The sequence below is a fragment of the Chiroxiphia lanceolata genome, chromosome 1, assembly GCF_009829145.1.
Source record: "Chiroxiphia lanceolata isolate bChiLan1 chromosome 1, bChiLan1.pri, whole genome shotgun sequence".
NCBI classification, from domain to species: domain Eukaryota; kingdom Metazoa; phylum Chordata; class Aves; order Passeriformes; family Pipridae; genus Chiroxiphia; species Chiroxiphia lanceolata.
In genome coordinates, this window is record NC_045637.1 from 50,623,561 (window position 1) to 50,645,901 (window position 22,341).

A 22,341-nucleotide genomic window follows, 5' to 3' on the forward strand; every position below is an offset into this window, starting at 1 on the left:
CACCCAACACCACTCCTTGTGACAATATTCTTTTTACAATACCCCCTCTCTTTTGCTTAATTACAGTAGCATTGAGCTGCAGAAAAAATACAGGAACTGTATAATAGGAAAAATGATTGAAGACTGCAGAGCACTGCATTAACGTCCTTAGGTCACAAAGCTGCCAAAAATCCTTAAAAATAATTTGGAAAGGTGGCACATATTTAATAAAATTCTGAGAATCCTAACGCATCTTTGTAACCTTTCTCATATAAGCTGTTGTAGCAACTTTTATTTAAAGTATCTACATATGACTTTTTCTGACCAAACCCATAAAAGCATCAGTGTCCCATTTCCATATTCAAATTTTGATAGACACAAAAAGAAAACCCTATTTATGTTGCTTCTCAAGTACTTCATGCATTTTAACCCTTCAATTAGAAAGGGGTAGACTTACATTGGGTCTGTTTCCAAAAGCAGCATAGAAAGGTTGTTTACTGGGAGCGAACAAATTCTTGATATCGTTCAAACATTCGATTTTGAACTTTTCGGGCTTCTTTTCTATTACTTCCCTAAAATAAAATTTCAACAATCAAATTCCAAGTCATGGTTGGATAGAGGGCATCTTCTTTCCCCCATTTATCTGATATTTATATTCCTACGGTTTCCCATTGGTAGTTACACAGACACTGGTAACTAGCTCTCCAAGAATGATACGAGAGACAATCAAACATTCACTGTTTTCCAACATCCACAGTAAAAAAACAGGTCCATAACCTGTGCATATGCTAAGTATAAATGAGATGGAATTCCCAGTTGTGAATGCAGTTTGTGAACTGCTTTTATTGTAGATGACTATCTGAATCAGAAGATCTAATCAAGTACACATAAGCTTGTCACAACTCCTGTCTCTGACACAGAAGTGTGTAAGGCCTATGACCTTAATGGAATTTGTTGTCATTGCTATCCATGAATGAGTCATTCTTATTAAAAACAAAACCAAAAAGACTTTTCTACTGTTAGCTCCTCCCATCAAGAACAAGTAGAATATGGCTGGTCCAAAAGATCAGTTGAGTTAAACCATACTTAAATGCCATACTGCTTTGTAAGTACTTGTATATGGAGCACTCCCAATATCACAAGGTCCTTTTGCATGACAGTCTATATTTCCCAGCTTTTCTTCTTTCCAACCCTTTCAGCTATACTTGAAAAGACTGATATAAACAGAACCTAACAGTAATGAGTCATGGTCTAAAGGAGTAAAGAGAAGGGAAAACAAGCTCCTCTAGGACTGGTATGCTGTGCTTTGTAGCCACTTCTAACACGCTCACAGAAACAGAAGCATAAAAGTCAGACAAAACAAATAGTTTATAAATGACCACTAGGGGGACCTCAAGACTCAAAAGCAAATCTAGCACAGAGTGTAATGTTTGGTTACAGCTGTAATGCCAAATATTTTTTATATCTGCTTCTTTCTCTGAAATGGGGAGAGAATGGATGTATGAAATCCCACATCCTTACCTATGAAAGGCAGAAAACAAACTGCTGGGGGACAACATGAGAGGGCCCCTGGGGAGAATTGTTCCTTTGTCATTCACCCAGTGTAAGTATCCTCTGGTGATATCTGCCATCCCAATGGCACGGGCAGAGCAGTACAGAAACTTGTAGCCATTTCTAGAAAAGAATTATCAACTTAATTCATATTCCTGCTGAAGAGTTTCTTTGCAAAGCTAAGTACACAATTATAGCAGTGTCCAGATGCACCAATTTAGGTACTGAATTGTTGCAGTGCTCTACACACACAAGGAAAAGACTTTTCTGCTGTTAAAGAATCTGCAAGACATACAGTAGTTTAAATATATTACTCAATCAAAACTGAGAAACAGGAAATGCAAAAAGAACAGGAACGGTAATACTCAGATGACACAATTAGATGGACTAGACTGTGTTTAAATAAGTGCCACACTGGTTTTATTCAGCTTCTTTCAGACCAGCTACATGTAGAATTATAGCAGTTATTTAAATTATCTGCATCACAAAATAATGGGTACCAGATCTCCTGCCTTTTTCAGGTTGTTGGCAGAATTTGCAGTGCGAGGTGAAGGACTGATAACAACAAACATTCATTAGGCCCTAATTTTTTCCTGCAGACTTTGTAGGTTCATCTGTTACACAGATTTGTTATACAGTTTCTGCATGCACAAAAGGCTTGAGTGTTTATGAGCATTTTCAAAGACTTGATTCAATTTGGCAAATAATTCCAAAACCGCTCTTCTCTTATGCACTGAATTAAAAAAAAACAACAACAACAACAACCAAAAAAAACCTCCAAAACCCCCCCAAAAACCTCAAAAACAACAAAACCAAAACATTCAGGGTATCTCCCATGGACTCCCATGGCCACAGATGAAATTTAGCCACAGAATGAAGGCCAACAATAGATTCTTTGATTACAAATATTTTTGTGGGCAGAAAGACTATTAAAAAACAAGGATAAAAGTTGATTATTTTAAGTAAATCCTGAAGTGTTTAACAGTTGATCATCCTGTGATCTTCCTCAGTACCAAGTACTATTTCTTGCCTCACTAGATTTTTGAAAAAAGTTTGCTAAACAAAGGACCAAATCTGAAAGCTGAGGTAGTATGTAGGTTTACTTTGCCCTAAGTTACCGGACATAAATATTATAGGGCTACATACTTCTTAGGTGAACAGCACATTTATAAGGGTGTAGTTTACAACACTTTTGAACAAAAATACTTCACTACTGCTGTAGAGAGAAGACACAGGGGTTGCCTCTGCAGGTCCTTGCAGATCACAAGGTGAGCACAGGGAAATTGCCAATTTGCTGAATTACTTTTCCACTGTTCTACATCAGCTTATATCAGAAATGCAACTGTGACAGAAAACTTGAGCCAGGCCACAAACTACCCTTTGTGGCAAGTAGCAAGTTGTTATTTAGGCTTGTTCCAGAACACGGAATTCATCCTAAGGAGCATTCACTTGAGTTGGGTAGCAAACCCAATAAAATACAAAATACCTATGCATTGGAAGGACCCAACTTAATTTTGAGTTTACACTGTACCATGTTCTAAAAGGCTTGCGATCAACTTCAGTTGGTGGAAACACACAGGCATGACTATTTGAGAAATTATTGCTATTATGTTTCACTTTTGTAGTCACAAAAATATTACAGAGTTCTTAAAAATGAAATGCAGAATCAAACATTTGAGAAGGGAACTAGTAAAAGTGGTGGTTTGCATTCTTGCAAAAGTATACATCTGAGGAAAGAAGTTAATTTTGTTTGTGAACCACAGAAGTAGTTCACTTCCCAACATCTAGACTAACAAATTATAATAAACTATCCATTAATAAATTATTAACAACTATCCAATTACCTGTCCATTAATCCCCAAATTCCAGAAAACTCTACTTGTTTCACTGATTACATACTCACTCGTTTATGGAATGATAGAGTTTTGCAATGCCCTGATGAGTCCAGTCCTTGCCAAACTGAGGGAGGATATGTCCTAAAGCATCAGACCTAAAAGCAGAATCAAAGGTACCTGATACTCAGTATATAAGTTTTGTTAAAGACAACCGCTAATATACGATTTATAGAGTATTTATAGAAATATCTCTGCAGAAAGTCCTAACTATTGCAAAAGTGGGGCCATATAACACAAGTCACTTTCCAAGTTAAGGTATGGCTGCTAAACCTGGAGAAGTCTGAGAGGGAACAGTCACATAGTAAAAATCACCATCTTTGCCTTATTCTTTTAAAAGACATTTTCTAGCTTGCTGTAAAGGCAAGTACAAATTAAAATCAAAGCAAGACCTTTTTTTCATGATTATTAATGAATATCCTTTAACAGCCATCTTAAAAAAGGCTCTTTATCTTATTTTGAAAAGCAGAGTAGGATCAATAAAGCAAGATTAAAAGAATCAAAGAAAAAAAATCCACCAAAGATACTTACTTGGTTATTGTTCCATCAATGTCTGAGATGATGATTTTATCATTCCAGTTCCAGAGGTATATTGTTCCTGCACAACGGCAAGTTCCTTGATATTGGGTTGTAATACTAAATACAACATCATTAGGGCCATCTCTGAGCTTCAACTTTGCCTTTAGAATAAATAAAAATAATTGAAAATATAAGTTCCCCTCTCTCTAAAATTTTTAGAATCATAAATGAGCTGCAGCAAATGGCTCATATACTCTTCCTTGTCTATCTTGATTAACTCATCAAAAAGTGAACCATGGTTTAACACTGGCACAGTTCTGCTGGCAAAGTCTGCTGCAGTCTGGGTACATGTTTTTTTCCAGAGCTCCTCTATCTGTTTACAGCAGCAGCAATTTCACTCTCTGCCTCTTTGATTCTTGCTGTCACAGTAGACTTGCCGCATTATCAAACAAAACTCCCAGTTTGCCAAAGTATGCAACAGTATTTCCTACGTAGTGGGTGCTTTCCTCGAAATTCTTCCCTGATGAAGATCATATATTTAGACAGTAGCAGAACTAACTTGTTAGACTGTAATGAGTAAACTGCACACCAGTTTAAATGTATGTTGTTAGACAGATGCTCAGACGTATTAGGCAAGTGTCCAGATCCCAGCATATTCGAACCGCAGAACCATCATCACTTTTTTGGCAACATCTCAATATAGAAGTTTGATTATAAAAAATAATTTCTTACAAAGTTTTAATCTAAACACAGATTCTTAAAAAACACTTTCACAGGAAAGTATTTTAACTTTCTTTTTAAATTTTAAATTTCCCCATTCCTTTTTTCTATTGTTAGCACGGTAACCCAAAGATAATTTTTACTTTGTGAAATGTACTTATATGTCACTTCTAAAAAGCAGAAAAAAGTTCAACTCTTAGAATCAGAGTGGAATTAGGGAGCATCCTATGTACAAGAAAGGTGTGCCACTTACTATTTGGTCCGAAGACAGTCTAAGTGACTTCTTATAAGATGGAACGTTCCCATGGGGTGGATGCTCTGCTGGGGCAGAATCCATTTTTAGAGATTCCTTCAACTCCTGTGATGCTTCATCACTAGAAGAATCATCTTCTGGAGGTCTAACAGGGCATCAACCAGAATACAAGTAAGCTACAGAAAATGCTTCTTTAACAGAGTAAGGTTATTATGCAAGATTAATTTCTGCTTATGTTGAGGATTTGCTACTACCTGAGAGCACAGATAAACAAAGTCCAAGGCCTAGTGAATGCCCAGATAAAGCCAACATATGCCAGCAAGCAAGACTTGTAGTGCCAGTACCAGTGGAGCTCTAAACATTACTAATCCTAGCTGGCTTCACACATGACAGGTTTAGTAAAGACATAGTGTCAAGTGGTCACTGATGCTATGTTGATGCATTAGGCAAAGTGCGGGCGAAAAGGGACACTGAATGGATAACAGTGCTTTGTTTTTTAAAAAAAGCTGCCACAGTTTCTATGTAAATTAAACTGTGGGTGATAAGTTAGTGGAGTAGCTCACCTTTTAAGGTTATTCACAGACTTACTTTCCTGCTCATTAGAGACTTCAAGATTAAAAGTAGCATTTAGTTTCTCTCAAGTATTAAATCACAATATATTAAATTTTTTAATCTTTAAGACACCAACACTTACAAGTATCTTTGTAAAATCATGGGAGAATATAAATATGCATAATAAGTTACCTAGAATGGGACAGTTTTGTGCTAAGCACTGATAGCTGTCTACCACAATCTTGGGCAACTTGTGCACTGTAATTAATGCTATTTTATTGTTTCAATTATTTAATGTTACAAAAAATTCCACATGGTTTAAATTATTTATACAATATTAGGCTTTCACAAAAGAAAAAAGAAAACAGCATCTCAGAAACAATACCACTATATTTACAGAGCAGTGTCCCATTGCTAAAGGTTACCAAGTATGTTTTTGTTCTGTCAGTTATGTTATGATTTAAGAAGTAAACACAGTGAGATTCAGGAAATAATTGTAGTGTGTCTGTAGTTCCTATAATGTTTGCTGTCACATTTTTCTGTTGAATTGTTTGCCAAACACATATGGTTCCTCTTCAGTAGCTTACAGGAAAATGTTTCTTCCCACAGTACATTCCTACTGAATTCTTTGTTCAAAAAAAGAAAAATAAAATAAAAAAAGAAGACACTATTCAGTCCACAAAATAAGTCTTCAGACAGGAACACACCTGCTATTAACTTGCTCTTTTATAGTTGCTGGCAGTTCATTTGCTCTTTGCGTCTCAGTTTTCCCCTCTTTTGCCTCTGGTATCTAAAGAAACATGATAATAAAGAATATATTGACATTTTAAACTGATCTGACTGAATTCGTAGTTTTAAGCAAACAGATACTAATATAGTACATAAAGTGTATTAAGTCTCAGAATTGCTCATTCTGCAAATTATTTAACAAAGAGATGCTTATGAAGAAATGATCCATTAAAGCTTTTTATTATTTCAGGAAACAAAACTCTGTGTGTCAAAAATTGAGAACTGCTAGTTTAACATGAGTTATTTAGCATTAAGGGAGCCGTCAACCTCTAAGCTTATAAAATTCACATTTTCGTGGGGAAGTAAATTTAAGGCCCATACTCAAGGTTTAGAAAGCATAATTTAGTTCAAAATGGTGTGTTTCAGCATAAAATCTGTGATGCAGCACAGCACCTACTTATTTATTGGTGTGCACATTCCTAAAACATACTGTAGTGACTGAAGTGTAGCTCTGACTACTGTTTATGGCCTAGAAGAAAGAATTTTGAGAACATTGTGCAACAGCTGAATACAATAAATTTTGTTGAAGTAACTAGTCATCATCATCATGGCTGGGCTTCGCAAATCAAGATTTGAGAAGGGCTCTACCCACGTTTGTTGCAAGCGTGTTGGTGGTTGAAAAGGCCAATACGAGATAGAAGTAACTAGTAACACCAAATATTAATGCAGTATTTAAGGCTAAATAAACAGATGCAGCTACAGCTACTGCAACATTGAGTAACTCTCATCTGGCAATCGGTGACACCGAGCTATACAAGCAGTTCAGAGGCACTTCTGACAAATTACAGTCTTTTTATCTTTTTACAGCTCAAAAAAAAAAAAAACCAAACCAAAATAGGTCTCAAGTTACCTGTTTAGTCATGCTTTCTCTCTTGCGCCAGAACCACCACCTTCCAGACTTCTTTGGCATCTTTTCTTTGACCCAAGACTCAACAGTAGCCTGAAAAATTAGACATGGTTTTAATTTGTACAGAAAAGAGATAATCATGTATTACTACATACAAAATTTTAAAGGAAAGTATAAGTTTATCTGTTTACCTTGGGTAAACTCTTCTGAAACACCTGCAAACTCAGAATCATCGGAGCAGCCAACGCCCAGTTATAATACCTGTTTTAAAACATGTTATTGATATTACAAAATCTGACTACAAGTCAATACATATCAGCATGAAAACTTGCCCTTTCACTGATGAAAATATATATATTTGCTGCCAACCACTAATATTACAGTTTTGTGCAAGTAGAGTCATTTTAATATACAGAATTCAACATCAGTTGAAATTGCAGAAAAAAATCTCACTCCGGCTAAAGTTAAATTTAACACAAATCTTCAGTTCAAAATATCTCTCTTTGAGACTGAGAAACAGATTCATCAATAACACAAACTGCAATGGAAGCTGAAAAGTGTGCTCACTTTAAAGAGCAGGTTTGAAATGAGATCTTCTATGGCCTAATTACATGATACAGAGAATTTACCTGTTATAAATCCGTATTACCAAATTAGGATTGTCAATGAGTCCAGGGTTTTCAGCAAATTCATGATAAGTAATAATATGTTCCATGAATTTTTCTGCAATAGAAAGAGATTTAAATTAATAATATAAAATCCCAAGATGTCTGATTAGTTTATGCCTAGGAAAACCTTGTCTGTCATCTCGGAGTCTTTGCTGATCTTGCAATAACACCGAAGATATGCTAATATAGCCTACCTGTCAAGGGTCTTGTGACTGCCTCCTCCCTTACAGGGGAAGCCTTGTACCACTCCAACAGTCACAGTAACGAGCATTAAGAAATTAGAAAAGGGAGGATAAGGAGGAGGCGGACACTAATTCAGTTTGCAGGTTAGAAAAAGGGAGCCATGCTTGTCTAAGCAAGTTTTCTTCAAAAATTATAATGGCATGGTAAGGGGCCTAGATAATACACAAAAAGGGGAGGTGAAGGATGTTGTCTGCTTTTCAGGTTTGAAAAACTACTACTATCACTAACTAATAGCATTTTCATGACTAGTTTCTATATATGTTTGCAGAAATCCACGATTTAGCGTAAGACCCCTGCAAGCAAGACAATTTTCTCAAATCAAATCCAATATTACTACTACCATGTTACCAAGAGTACTGAGTGTTCTGAGTCTTTATATTAATGACCATTTAAATTTCACTTCATGCATTAGAGACTGAATGACCATTAAAAATGTAATACTAAAAGCACTGTAGTACATGTTCATAAAGATTATGGGGTCACAAGAGCTCCCTCAAAAATACATACAACTTCAACATTAAATAAACTAGAGCATTAGGGGAGAAGAATCAGCTGGTAAAAATCTAAAGGTTGTCAAAAAATTAGGACAGGAAAAAAAATGCAGGCAAAGAGATAGTCTAACACAACAGTTAAAGTTGTTTTCTTTTTAAATCGTTTAAGAAAACTAAAAAAAAAAAAAAAAAATCAGGCAATTGGAAAAAACATGAGTTTTGAAGATTTATATAGGACTAAGCAAGTAATTGCAGCCAGAAATCATGCTGATTGGTCAGATAAACAACATGTAGTGCAAAAAAGGAGACTGAAAGCTTCTCAAGACATCAAGTGCTCTTGATTAATTTGAGGTTAAATTCTGCTATCTCTGCTTGGCAAATGCTTTCGAAGTTTAGAAAAATGAAAGATTATCCATCCTCCTTTCTTGACATGAGCATAGTAATAAGCCAAGTTTTGTAAGGAGGAAATCAGAGCATTCAGACTTAGTTGCCTGAGCTCTATTACTCTTTATGTTTTCAGACTTTCATGTACCTTTAGAAATCTCTCCATTTTCATTGAGACCTCCACAAAGTGACAGTGTGACATCAGGCAAGTCCATAGCAGAATCAGACATGCACTCTGTACCACTATCAGCAGCAGCACTTCCAACTGACTGGGGTGACTGGGAACCAGAAAGGGTATCTGACTCTGCCCACTGCCTGAAGCCAGGATCAGAATCACTAAAGGAAAGTGAAAAGTATTTTACTTAAAAAAAAAAAAAATGTACAGAACACATTATATAATTACTCAAAAAACAACAACAAACAAACTTGCTGTTGCATTTCTACATAATTTTACAATACAAATTTAAAACCAGCCAAACAAATACAGATACAAAATAACAAATACAGATACAAAAATAACAAAACCAGATACAAACACCCCCATCAACCCCTCATAATACTAGCAGACTGACAGTTTCCAGTTCTCCTAACATTCACCTAAATTGGGAAATAATTGTATTTCTCTTGTCTACAACAAAATTGGATTTAAATGAAGAAAATATCCTCTGCATTCTAATTCTGCAGAACAATACTGTGCTCCTCAATCTTTACCAGAAAGCTGTAGAATAAGAATAAAAAAACCCAAAAGGGCACCACTTTATGTTTTCAAAACACTGCATGTGTTTGGAAAAAGTACAATAGAAAAGAAAGGTGACATAAAAAAAAAATCACTCTGTCATCTAAGGTTAAAGTTATTAGTTTGAACTGAAGTACTGAAAAGTTTACTACTCTAGTTTTAACAGAAACCAACAGACACTTCTTTCTTATTAAGCTATATTTTTATAAAGGTCTTCCTAGATAGTTATTATTTTGCAGAATATTTTAGGAGTACAAAAATGTTTCAAATTCTTCAGAAAAAGTCAATGAGTGAATTTTGAGACTGAGCTGCCTTGCATGAAGATACAGTGGGATTTTTGTTGGTCTTTTTTGATATTAAAAAGTTGGAAAGGATGTATGGGGCATGCAAAATATAAACACATGTCTGCTTCTCTAGAGCTAGCAATGTGGCAAAACAGCACTGGAGTGGTGTTTAAATGGAGTGTGTAGTTTAAATTTACTCCCCCCTCTGTTTGCAGAACATACAGGTTCCACAAAGATGAAAACTCTCGGTAGTGATCTCCTGCGTGATCTTCCAACGTGTTTCTCAAACTAGAAATAGATTTTCCCAATGAGATCAGTACCAGTTACTCCATAAAAGCCTAGAAACCTGAAGTCCAAGTCCTGTTATCAGAACTGGCACATAAATAATACATGTAATAACTCCTGTAATGCAACTGCAATATCACCCTAGATCCACTGAATTTTAGTTCAAAATTACCTTTTGGGAAAGTAAAGTGCTGCAACTTCAGGTTCCAAAGCCTTTAGGTCATCCAAGTAAATATCATCAGGTCCTTGATGATGGCTTCGCTTGTGCACCCCTGTTAATTTTAACAATTAAGATTGCCAATATGAAGCTAACCAGACACATTAAATACATATGTAATTGGGGTATATTCAGACTTATTTGTATAATTTATAAATTCAAGAGTTTAATGATAGTTTTAGTCAGTTAAGACTTAAATAGGAAAAATTGAAAAGGCCCATTTCTACTTTTTCCACTATGGCCTCAAAATTGGTACATCAGACAGAAGGCAGAGATCAACAGTTTTATTACATACCTTTCTTTTTTGAAGGAGAGTCGGTTTTTGCTGTTGGTTTGGTTTCTGGTAAAGGGTCCACCAACATTCTGGAATGATGATCAGCATCTAATGGCAAAGCAACTTGCGGTTCTACGATTGCAGAAGCAAGAGAATCTTTAACATCCATCTGCTGAAGCAGAGGATGAGTTCTTGGCTCAGGTTTCAGTACTGTACAGACAGAATCTTTCACATCATCATCATCTTCAACTTCATCAGAGCTGAGGATGACCCTAAAATGAGTCTTCTCTGATGGAGTAATGGTAGCTGTTTTGCAATGTTCCAGTTTCTCTTTCTTGCTTATCTGAAAAACAAAAGTCTAGTCAATCCTTTCACTTTTTCTGTTTGTTTTATTCTATTCTAAACATTAAACTTGTATTCATGGTACAAGTCCTGGTCACAGGTAATCCAAAAAGAATTTAAATACACATTTTAGCAAGATAAAACCTGTCCCACTGTATTAGCAAAGTTCCCTGCAACAGAAGTTTCATATTAGTTTATTTACAAGTTCAGCATAGAAACTGGCATAGAGGAAGTGCTGACTTGACCAAACTGTAGCAAGAAAAAAGCATAAATGTGGATATATCAGGGCTTCTGTTACCAGTTGTTCTGTTAAGATACCACATTTACTCTACCAAGGCTACAGTTCTTCTGGAATGAACTAGAACTTACTCGACAATAAAGGAAATTATTTTCTAAAGTTTTTCCCTTCAGTTTCTAACTAAAAATTCAAAAAATTCAGACTTTTAGGGCTAGGTTTTCTGGAATAACGTTGCTGAGCAGCTTTTGAACTCAACGAAGCCGAACCTCTGCCAGCCACGAGGGGGTGCTACTTTCCCATTTCAGCTGAACCATTCTAAAGAACAGCAGCAGATTTCCGATCCTCTCCTAGGACACAATTTTAGACAAGCCAAAACTCAGTTCGCTAAAGTTAGAGACAATAAATAAATTTACCTTGGTTGATTCTGGGAATCCTCCCCATGTCCATTCCATGTGAGATTCAGATCTGAGCAAGCTCTCAGCAGGCTTAACTTCCAGTTCTGAATCGCTTTTAGGGCAGACTTGCTCAGAGAAAGGGCTAGCAAATCAACAAGAATTAAAAAAAAAAAAAAAAAGAAAAAAGAAAGCTACAGTGTTTAAAATGCATTTGTTGTGCAGCTACTGTTGGTAGAGTTTTCAACAGCTTAACAGAGCTTCAATTATTTGGCAACATGGCAAGAAGCCCAGCAGGGTTTTCAGACAGTGAGAAATTAGGTTAAAACCAAAATCACATTAAAGGACTTACATAGTGATCACACTAAACAGATTCCTCCACTATATCTGCAGTGTAGATATAGCTCTCCTTTCAGATCATGTTCCATTTTACAAACAAAACAAGAGCAAAACAAAAAAAGTTTATCTAAAAGAAAGAGAGAAGTTAGCTTAAAGTTCCTCACCTTTGTAAAAATATAGTATTTCACCTTGCTATGCCAAGAACTGAGTAATAAAAGACAAATGCATGAAACAACATCAATTCCCAATGCAGGGAAAAAAACATTAAGAAGATAACTTAGGACAGGGAAAGATTACTTGAAAACTTCCTTCAGATATGTTTGAACGACATGACCTTTTAGAAGCCATCCTATTTTTCCTACAGTGATTATTATCCATAAATCAGAAACAGACTTATGAAATTTACTTTAGCCAAAATTACTTTTAAGCCAGAAGAACTCTCTACAAAATGCTATAAAGGAGTGATTTCAAAATCATTTTTCTCTTATTATTTTACAGGTCCAGGTCTGCCCTTTCTTGAACAGGACAAGTATACTTCATATTATTGAACTGCTGCTCTTTTTATACTTTGATGTTCATTAACATATTATGGCTAGGATTTATATATATATATATATATATATATATATATATAAAGCTCAATATTTGAATTTAAATTGTAGGGACCACAACTGGACACAGCACTCCATGTGTGGCCTGACCAGCACTGAGTGGCGAGGGATAATCACATCTCTGCCTCTGCCAGTAATGCCCTTGTGGATGTAGCCCAGGATCCAATTTGACTTTGTTGCTGCAGCCATGCTCTGCTGACCCGTGTTCAGTTTGTTGTGTAAAGGACCCCCAGGTCAGCAAAGCTGCTCCCCCCCCCATCTACACAGATCCCAGCCTGTACTGGGCTCTTTAGTTATGTTATCCCAGTACAGTATTTTGCACTTGTCTTTGCACTTGTTGCACCAGGAGAGATTTCACCTTGATGTATGAACGGATTGTTTTACGGTGAGAACAATCAACCGCTGGAACAATCTTTCCAGGAAAGTGGTCCCCATCACAGGAGGTTTGCAATTTGTGATGTGTCAAGGTGCTACACCATCTCATTGAGACTCTCTCTCCATGAAAGGTTGGGCCAAATGAACTTCTGAGGCTGTTCAATGATTTAATACTAAAAATTTTACAGTAACCCCCTACAGGTATTTAATTTATGGATTTTTTTTTTCCTTACAAAAATCCTGCAAAGATTAGTTACCTAATGCAGTACCATATCTGAAACTTTCTGGAGGTCTATGGAACTCAGGTTTTACAGTATCATACAGGACTAAACTGTGATCACAGTTCAGACTGCAAAAATAGACACTACTCAGATCAGATCACAATCCAGACAGTAAGAATTCCTCACATTGCTCTAAAAGGACATCACAAAATCCAAGAGATCAGGACATTTAAACATATCTACAGTGGCAATTCATCATCTCACAGTCAACTTCCAGCCTCCATTACTCAGGGACACAGAAAGAAAACCATTTAGATATTTCCCCCCTCAGTTCTCCTTTAACGAAGTCCTACAGAAACGACATTTTCTGTACTGTTAGAAGGGCCTTTTTAAAGTAACACACTGATGAAAATACATGTACATATTTGTTTTCAGGAATATGAACTAATTTTCCCCACATGCCAACATCACAAGTCAATTGGAAGCCATACAGAATATTAACCTGTTTCTAAGCTTAATTCTTAATATTCAGTAGTATTCAGTGCAAAAGACTAAATATTTCAGGGCTTTGGGACCCTAAGTCTGTTCCACTTCCCCCAAAGCATAAGTTTTCCATTGTCATTCTCAGGCAGAAGTCTTTAGCCAAAAGGCCCAAGCTTGTAATAGTGACCTAGTCATGGTAACATTACTTGTTAAAACATGAAGAACATTGATGGTATTGCATATTAAATAGTTAATGGTTATGCTTTTCATCTTATTATAGTGAGTAGGACAAACAGAAGTGTCCTCATGGAAAAGACTTAAGCTATTATCTTCCCTGAGATCCCTGAAAACAACTAACCTCAATTACAAGTCAGTTAGCTTTTTCGGATCTCCAAAAAGGAGGTTATTAAAACCTCCCAATTCTCTTTCACTGTATGACAGCTACATTATAAAATCCTACTTTGATGGCTTAGGAGAAATAATTTAATGCAAAATTTCTTCTCATGCGCCAATTTGTGCCCAACCCCCACCTCAAAGAGGGAAAGGAAAATTGCTAATTTTTCTGTTACGTTGCAAGCTCTACTGGGTAGCTTTCTGTTAAAAAATCCCCCAAAATTATAAAGATCTTAGGTATATCTCACATGATGCATAAACAAGTTGTTAGAGCAGATTAACCTCTAAATATGTCAACAAGAAGAGATGTATGAATTGTCTCTCCCACATATAGCCTGCTAGTCTATGTTAGCTAAGAGTTTTATAAACTGAAAACGAGTATCAGCCTCTATGCTACAATTATCTAGGTGATATAATCCATACAATACCATGTCAATCCTTAGGGTCAAACACGGTGACTTCTTTTCAGTCACAAACCACAAACCTTTGGGGAACATACGAGAAGACTACATCTCATTAAGTATAATTGAGGATGTGGTTGTCAACCCAAAACAAAAAGGAATGATAATGGGATTTCCTGTCCAACTGCTTCTGTTCATTAACCAGCTATGCACTGGGGGAATATGCAGGCACCAAGCATGGGGTGGTACATTCAGCCTCCAGTGATGCCACAGCCCTGGAAACACCTGATGCAGAGACTATGCACTTCAAAAAGTATTTTCTGAAGGTTGATCTCTTCTATTCTGCACTACCCTCAATTGATATAGAAGAACAGGTAACTGAGCACTGAGCAGCTAACAAGCAACGCTGGGTATCAGAGAAGGCTGGCCAGTAATCCTCACTGATCTTGTGAATGTATCAAGCTGAAAAGCAGTAGAACTAGACATATACTGAAGAGTTCAGATGAATCAAGATACTACTTTGCATGCTATGTGCTAAATGGATGCTCCTTCTTGTATGTCCAATATTCACAGAAGATAGAAAATTTACCTCAAATACTACCACATATGGACAGAATGCTTTCTTATGTAAATAGATATTGATGTTAAGAGTTGTGAAATCCAAAGGGTGAGCCTTGAAAAATCTACAAACTGAACACAACAGGAATATAGTGGCATGAACATCAGAAACTGAAGAGTGTACTTGAGTGTACAAACAGAAAGGTCCTGGTCACAGTGAAAACTGAGCTGGTGAGTTGTATTATGCCACTTGTAAGACTCTAGGGTCCACTGATGCTGATTTTCGTATCTCTGGATAATCAAGGATATCAGAACTCCAGAATCTAGCTAATCCTCTGTTCTGAAATGGAATATGATTAAAGTTTAGGATCTAGCTGTACCTTGAGCAATTTGGACTACTTCACACAGCAAAATATACCTTAAACACTCAACACTTCTGATTTCTGGCATATCAAGTATCGCTCGATCATACTTGTTTTCCATACCCTTCTCAACCAAAGGAAATCTTATTAACTTTATTTTCTTTCTTTAATAGTGAATTTTAGTAAGAAAGGGTTCTTTTTCATTGGAGGGGGAATGATAAAATAAAGACAACCTTTTTTAATACATTGAGTAGAGAGAAAAGTTCTCGAAGTTTCAAATGAGTATCAAATGTTGCATTTGATATCATAAAAGTCATTTGATATCATAAAAGTCAACTTTAATAGTTTTATAGGTCAAGGGGGAAAATGAATAAAAAAGCACAGTGATTATTTTTTTTTAATAATTATATATCATTATATGTATGATGACATTATAAAATTACTTACTTCTCCAGAGGGGACCAGTCTCCATCAGATAAGGGGTAATGGTCCTTCGAGTGGTAAATCAAAGACTCTTTTTGCTCTTCACCCTTTGGTGATGAATTTGAGGACCCTCTGCCAAGATACACAAGACAATAAGTCAGCAATAAAAAATCTGCATTACTAATTCAGTTTAAAAAGTTACATATCATATATGTTATTAAAAATCCAAGATCAAAAGAAATCAGTGTATAGCTTAAAGGGATTTATTGTTTGCAAAATACCTTTATATAACTTAAAATTTATTTAAAAACTATTATTACTTGAAAATATTGCAACTTTAAAATCTACTACTCCTGTAAGTTAATACTGAAGAAATCACAATAGCAGAAATGATATTATGCTATATGAGTAATGATAAGTGATATTACTCTACACAGACAGATAATATTACCACAACACAAACATAAATTTTTACACATAGCCTTTACTATGTGAATCTTACAATCACTGGAAAAGTTAAACAGAGGTGGTAGTTTTGACAATGTACATTTCATAAACTAAAACCAGTAGGAAATCAGGGGGTAGGTACCAGTCTCATGATTTATCCAAGAGTTTACAAATTAACATCAACTACAACAAGTAGATAGAAATATTGTACTTTTCTGAACAGTGGTATTTGTTCTGCACTGGGAAGTCTACTTAAGTATCTACAAAGACCCAAAACCAATCAACATTAAGATCCATTGAGCAGTCATGCACTGTATTTTACACAGAAGTGTCTTTTAAATGTTACCATCATAAAGACTCCAGATCTTTCTACAGCTTTCTGAATTTAACTGAATAAATAGCTATTCTCACAATACAACTAACTTGTTTTGAGCTTAGATCAAGGGCATCATGGTTAAACAGTGGATAAGAACAGAAGGAAGATATGCCTGGAATTTGAGCGCAAAATGCGACAGAAATTATTTTAAGCCATTATTATGAAAGAAAAAAGAAAAAATATTTTTATTTCATTACCAACACAGATGCACTGGATTTGTTTTGGAATGCTAATGCTCATTTCTCTTATGGATGGAGAAAAGAAAATATTTCGTCATTATCAAATACATATTTAGAATTTACATGCTTACTCAATACAGCCCATTAGACACTAAGCAGTCATAGTGAATCTACCTCATTTGCACAAGTCTTTCATTTGTAAGACATCTAGACTATGGTAAATACTGAACTCTAAAAATGTCTTTGTAGCTCCACTTCTTATTCTATAATAGTATTCTTATGAAACCTGATGATGCATCCTGACTTAAGATGAGAGCTGCAGAGACTGTACATCCTTTGAATTCAGAAACTAATCTAAGTGTGACAGAAATATGTTTCATGTTTTTTTGCAGGCAGTCCTAAGTATCTCCAAAGAGGGAAAAGGTATGATTGAACAACTAAGTAAACACAAAAAATTATTAGAGAGGCCCTTAATATTTTCACATGAGAGGGGAGGCAAAATGACACATGGGTAATACTGAACAGATTTTATTCACTGGAAATTAGTGTCTAAAAGAGTTCACACGAAAGATCAAAACAAAAATCAAATTTAACCCATAAGTGGATAAATCTACAAGTTAAAAATCCAAATGCAGTTGAAGATTATTGAAAATAAGAAGGGAAAATCAGTATGCATAACTTCAAGTTGTACTATCCATTTTAAGCTATTTATGTTGCAACATTTATAAACAGTGCTGCCACTTCTTGCCCTTATCCACTTTATACAGTCTAAATAAATATATCAGATTTCAGAGACAGGTAACTACTTTAACTGTTTGACACCCTTAGCACTGGAGAAACAATGAGCTCTGAGTTATACACACTGTAATCTCAGTCCTCCTGGTATTATTTTATGTACATCCAGCACTACTAACATATCTAAATCATAGCTGAAAAACACAAAGGACATATTTTTTAGAAAAAGTAGATAAACACTTAGAAATAGATTTTCCTCAAGAAACAGGAAACAGCTTGTTTTCTGTTTTATAAGAATAGAACTAGATAAGACATTACATACTGGCACCTGTGACTGAATTTTTGACCTTCCTCTCAGAACATCAGCCTCCCTTTTCCTTTCTTAGTTTCACTTTGAAATCTGAAGCTATGTCTAATCACAGTTAAGTTTCTATTTCTTATCTTCCTTTTTTTCAGAGCCACACATTTATAACTAAAAACAAACAAACAAACAAAAAAACCCAAAACAAACCACTACAATAAACCCACCAAAATCCCAAAGAAAACAAACCCACTGGTATCACCTTACATACCCACAGGGTTTGAAAAGAAATCTAATGAATGCTTTCACAACCATATCTTTAGTTGGAAAGAAAACAAGTGTCTGCCTATTGCAAAGCACTTTATTTCCTGCCTTGGCAGCCCACGGAAATGACAGTAAATGAACTCCACTAACAGACACAGAGCCACAAATCTACCGTCTCTGGGCCTCCACCACTACAATATATTTTTTCACTCCTTCATTTACTTGCTATTCACAAGAAAACAGCATTCTTTTACAAAATCTTCTTTTCAGACTATGAACTGTTCTGTGTCCAATAATATGTTTCTACTGCTGTTTCTGCTTACTCATGTGAAAAAATGTAGCTTACAAATACAAAGTTTTTTAAATCTTTCATTCTAAAGGCTACAAAAAAATAAAACCAGAGTAACCTTTACGAAAGGACCATGGGCTGTTCAGCTATGACTAAACATTTGACACTTCGGTCAAACTTGCAATTTTTTATTCATCTGTAGTCCAAGTAAGATAATTGCCAGAATAGCCATTAGAATTCTAAACACTGGATGAAAACAGCCATTACTAACATGACATGGGGAAGTGCTTCATCCATTTGTAATGATACACTGAATAAAGAATAAATGATTCATGGGTTATATTTTCTTTCTTCCTGTACCTGATGGTTATTTTTATTTTTGACATTTTCAATATGACAAGTTATTGTTGTCTTAATAATCACACACTGAAGACTGACCAAAGGTCTTCTTTTTCTTACACTGGAAAAAAAGGAAAAAATCTCGAACCAAACAAAAAGCCAATTTCCAGACTTAAAAGGAGCAGTGAATATCTAAATGACAATTCATTGACATAAATATGAGATTAATAAGATAAGGTAAATGAACTAAGAAAAACACAGACACTCTAGAAAACATCTATCCAAAATCCAGATTTGTTTGTTGCGTTTTTATTAGACATAGGTGTGACAACAGATTCATGTTTTCCTGTTCCACTAACCTTTTTGGCTGGTACTTATTAAATTTGAAACTTACTTGAAAACCCTGAAGGAGTTTTTTCAGTTATACTTTATTCTCTTACACAAAAACATTCTTGTAATTCCCAGACCAGAACTTGCATTGATTCAGACAGTAATACATTTAACAACAATACTGTCCAATAAAACAGCTAGCTTTCTCTGAAAACTAAGTCCTGGTGAATAGGCCTTTCCCAGATTTTAAGGATTTATATGTTTGATAGCTTTCTTCTATTATCTTAATCTTTCCTGTTACTCATGCAAACTTCTTCAGCTTATTAGTATGTGCTACCACTTTAGCACAAGCTCCATTTTACTAATAGTTTATCCACTTCAAACTACAGGACTAAAATTTTTTTTTCCCTCCTTTTTAAACACATGTAAAGAATTGACTTTACTAATGTGAAGGAACACTCATTTATGTAGTTTTAAGTTGCCAAAGTAAACTTCAAGTTACAGAGAAGTCAAATTCAGATGTGGTGTACTATAGGCATTCCATGCTGCAGTTTATGTAGAGGTTACCAAACACGCCAGAAGATCACTCTGCCTCATCAGAGAAATTACACTGGAACTTTCTCAGTGACACAACAGATTGCGACAACACTTCTTTACCAGAATGGGCTTAACTACATTTCATGTTCATAAAAAAATGGCCCAACCTGAAGGATTCTGTAAAGATTTGGAAGATACCCATTTGGAATTTTGTTTGTTTGCTTGAGGAAATGCCCAGCCAGAGCCTACCAAAACTTATGCATTGCTTGCATGGAGGAAATGTACAAGTGACTTCTTAAATGTTCAGTGATAACAGTGAAAGCAGTCAGCAACTATCTGAGAGTTTACCTTAGGGGTTGAACACTTTTTTCATCATCTGAGCTGATTTCCATTTCGAATATCTCTTCAGTCCCAGCAGAAGAGATCTGATCTTCCTTCCTGCTATCTTGTTTGTATTTCTTTCTTCTTCTTTTTTTCTTTTTCACAGAACCTGGAGTGAATACAGTCTCTGTTTCTGCAGAGTGTAGAATTTCTGAGTTTGCACATGTCCTCTCATTTTCAACTGATTTCAAATGATTGTCAGTGTCTTTAAAAAACTGGTCTTCAGTGGGTATTGGAGATGTTGCCAAATATGCAGGAACCTTTTCCTAAAAAAAAAAAAAAAAGACAAAAAAGACTAGGATATTTTTTTACTTTGTTTTGTGCACACAGGATAGTTGTCAACTATAGATTAATTCTTGTGTCTATATTTAAACATGAAATCATGCAGCAGCCCAGTGGTATGAAGCCGAAATCCTGAAAGGAACCAAGTTTACTAGTGTGATTACAAAAAGTTCATAAAAATGCATATTAGTATTCTTACAGTATCAGACATAAACAACTGATTTTGCCAGCAAAGCAAATACCCAGTCAGTGGAATGTTTTTGAAATTATCTGCCCCTGAGCACACCAGTTCCATGCTTAGTAAATGTGTTAATAAAAAAAGCTAATTAAATTCACTGCTGTTTATTTTGAAACAGATTCTTAGAAAGGTGTAGGTTGAAAGGGACATCTGGAGATCATCTGGTCCAATGTACTATTGAAAGTAGGGCCTCAGGGTAGGTTATCCAGGGCCTCGTCAAGCCAAAGGTTGAGTATTTCCAGCGAGGGAGAGTCTATCACTTCTCAAGACAACTACTCCTGTGTTATAATGTTCTCAATCTCAGTGAAGCATTTTTCTTATAGCCAGTTGGAATTTTCTCCTTATGCCTTTTGCCCCCCCATCTTATCACTAGGCATCCTTGTGAAGAGAGCCTCTGTCTTCTCTATCTCGTAGGTAGTGTAAGACTGTAGTGAGATCCCCCTGAGTCTTCTCTAGGTTCAACACAATCAGTTACAGCAACCTTTCTTTCTATTTCAATTTCTCCAAACCTCTGATCAACTTGGTGGTTCTCCACTGGGTCCCCTCCAATTTTCCATGCCTCTCCTGAACGGGGGAGACCAGGACTGTGTTCCAGATTTGGTCTAACACACACCAGGCTAAGCAGGACAACCCCACATCCCTCCATCTGCTGGCTGTGCTCTTGCTGATGCAGCCTGGGACACATATGCCTTCACTGCTGTCAAGACACGCTGCCAGGCAGGTGATACGGCGATGCATTTCAGTCAGACCCCAGCCTGTACTGCTCCGCAGGATTCTTCCAACCCACATGCAAGACTTCACATGTATCTTGGTTAAACCTTGTGAATCTTGTTGGTCCAGTCTCCTAGCCTGCCAAATTGGTTCTATGGCTCTTGTTTCTGACCAGTCTACATCTCCTCCCAGCTCAGTGGGAGTTCACCACAAAATTGGTGAAGGTGCATTCAGTTTTGTCACCCATGTCAGGCACTATTTATGTAAATTATCATTCAAAGAGAAAAACTCAGCTATAACTTACTCAGGTTAAAACCAACATACAACCAACCAACCTTCAATTAATTACAACCCGCTGCCTTTTGAAGGAAAAGCTTTAGCTTTAGGTTTATTTGCATCATAACAGGAAACTTAAAAGGCATTGACATCTAGACTGAAAGAAACACACTGTGAAGGGACAAAGTAGAACAGAAGTAGAAGAAAATGGAATTTGCATGGAGAGGAAAGAAAGTTATGGAACTCAATTTCATGGTCTAGAATAGAAGTAATTACAATATGCCTGTTACTTTACAGGACTCTTATGCAGAAGATTAGTCAGGAACTACACTATGATCAGAAACAGCCAGAGCACTGATCATACTTTTGATGTGTTCAAAGTCTGATCTGCTATTATTTAATACTAAATTCAAATTTTCCACTGAGGTAAGAGTTACAGACCAAATTTTGTTCCACTGGTTGTACAGTGAAGGGGAGAAAGGAGAATAAAATACAGCTTTATACAGCACTCACAACAAACAGATTTTGCATTGTGAAAAACCTCAAAAAAAAATATAGCACCTAATATAAATATAATTCTACACAATTAGCGATAAATAATGAAGGATAACAAAAAAAGAAACCCTCAGGAAAAGTTAAAAGAAAACTGGCTGAGAAATAGTCCTGATTTACACGGCTTGAGATGAGTGGTATTGGTCCTGAATGTGAAGATGTGAAAAGCACAAAGACTGACCCTTTGAAAGAATAGTTCTGAATCCATCAAAAAACAAAAGAAAAAAATCGATGGGAGCTTTATGATTTATACCTTAAACATAGCCTCAAGAGGTCATCAAG

At 35.9% G+C, this 22,341-nt stretch overlaps 1 protein-coding gene across 2 annotated transcripts in view; it reads right to left on the reverse strand.

The window, feature by feature from the left end:
• Positions 1-22,341, reverse strand: part of LPIN2 (lipin 2) — a 45,277-nt gene that overhangs the window by 5,075 nt on the left and 17,861 nt on the right. For both annotated transcript variants that reach the window (XM_032676791.1, XM_032676782.1), the window contains exons 4-18: positions 19,968-20,266; positions 15,847-15,954; positions 11,678-11,801; positions 10,706-11,027; positions 10,366-10,465; positions 9,037-9,224; positions 7,732-7,825; positions 7,294-7,363; positions 7,106-7,195; positions 6,174-6,256; positions 4,915-5,059; positions 3,954-4,102; positions 3,434-3,520; positions 1,501-1,653; positions 437-551 (exon numbers count right to left, since the gene is read on the reverse strand). In XM_032676791.1, the coding sequence (XP_032532682.1) occupies positions 437-551; positions 1,501-1,653; positions 3,434-3,520; positions 3,954-4,102; positions 4,915-5,059; positions 6,174-6,256; positions 7,106-7,195; positions 7,294-7,363; positions 7,732-7,825; positions 9,037-9,224; positions 10,366-10,465; positions 10,706-11,027; positions 11,678-11,801; positions 15,847-15,954; positions 19,968-20,266 (2,127 nt within the window). The remainder of the gene's footprint in view (positions 1-436; positions 552-1,500; positions 1,654-3,433; positions 3,521-3,953; positions 4,103-4,914; positions 5,060-6,173; positions 6,257-7,105; positions 7,196-7,293; positions 7,364-7,731; positions 7,826-9,036; positions 9,225-10,365; positions 10,466-10,705; positions 11,028-11,677; positions 11,802-15,846; positions 15,955-19,967; positions 20,267-22,341) is intronic.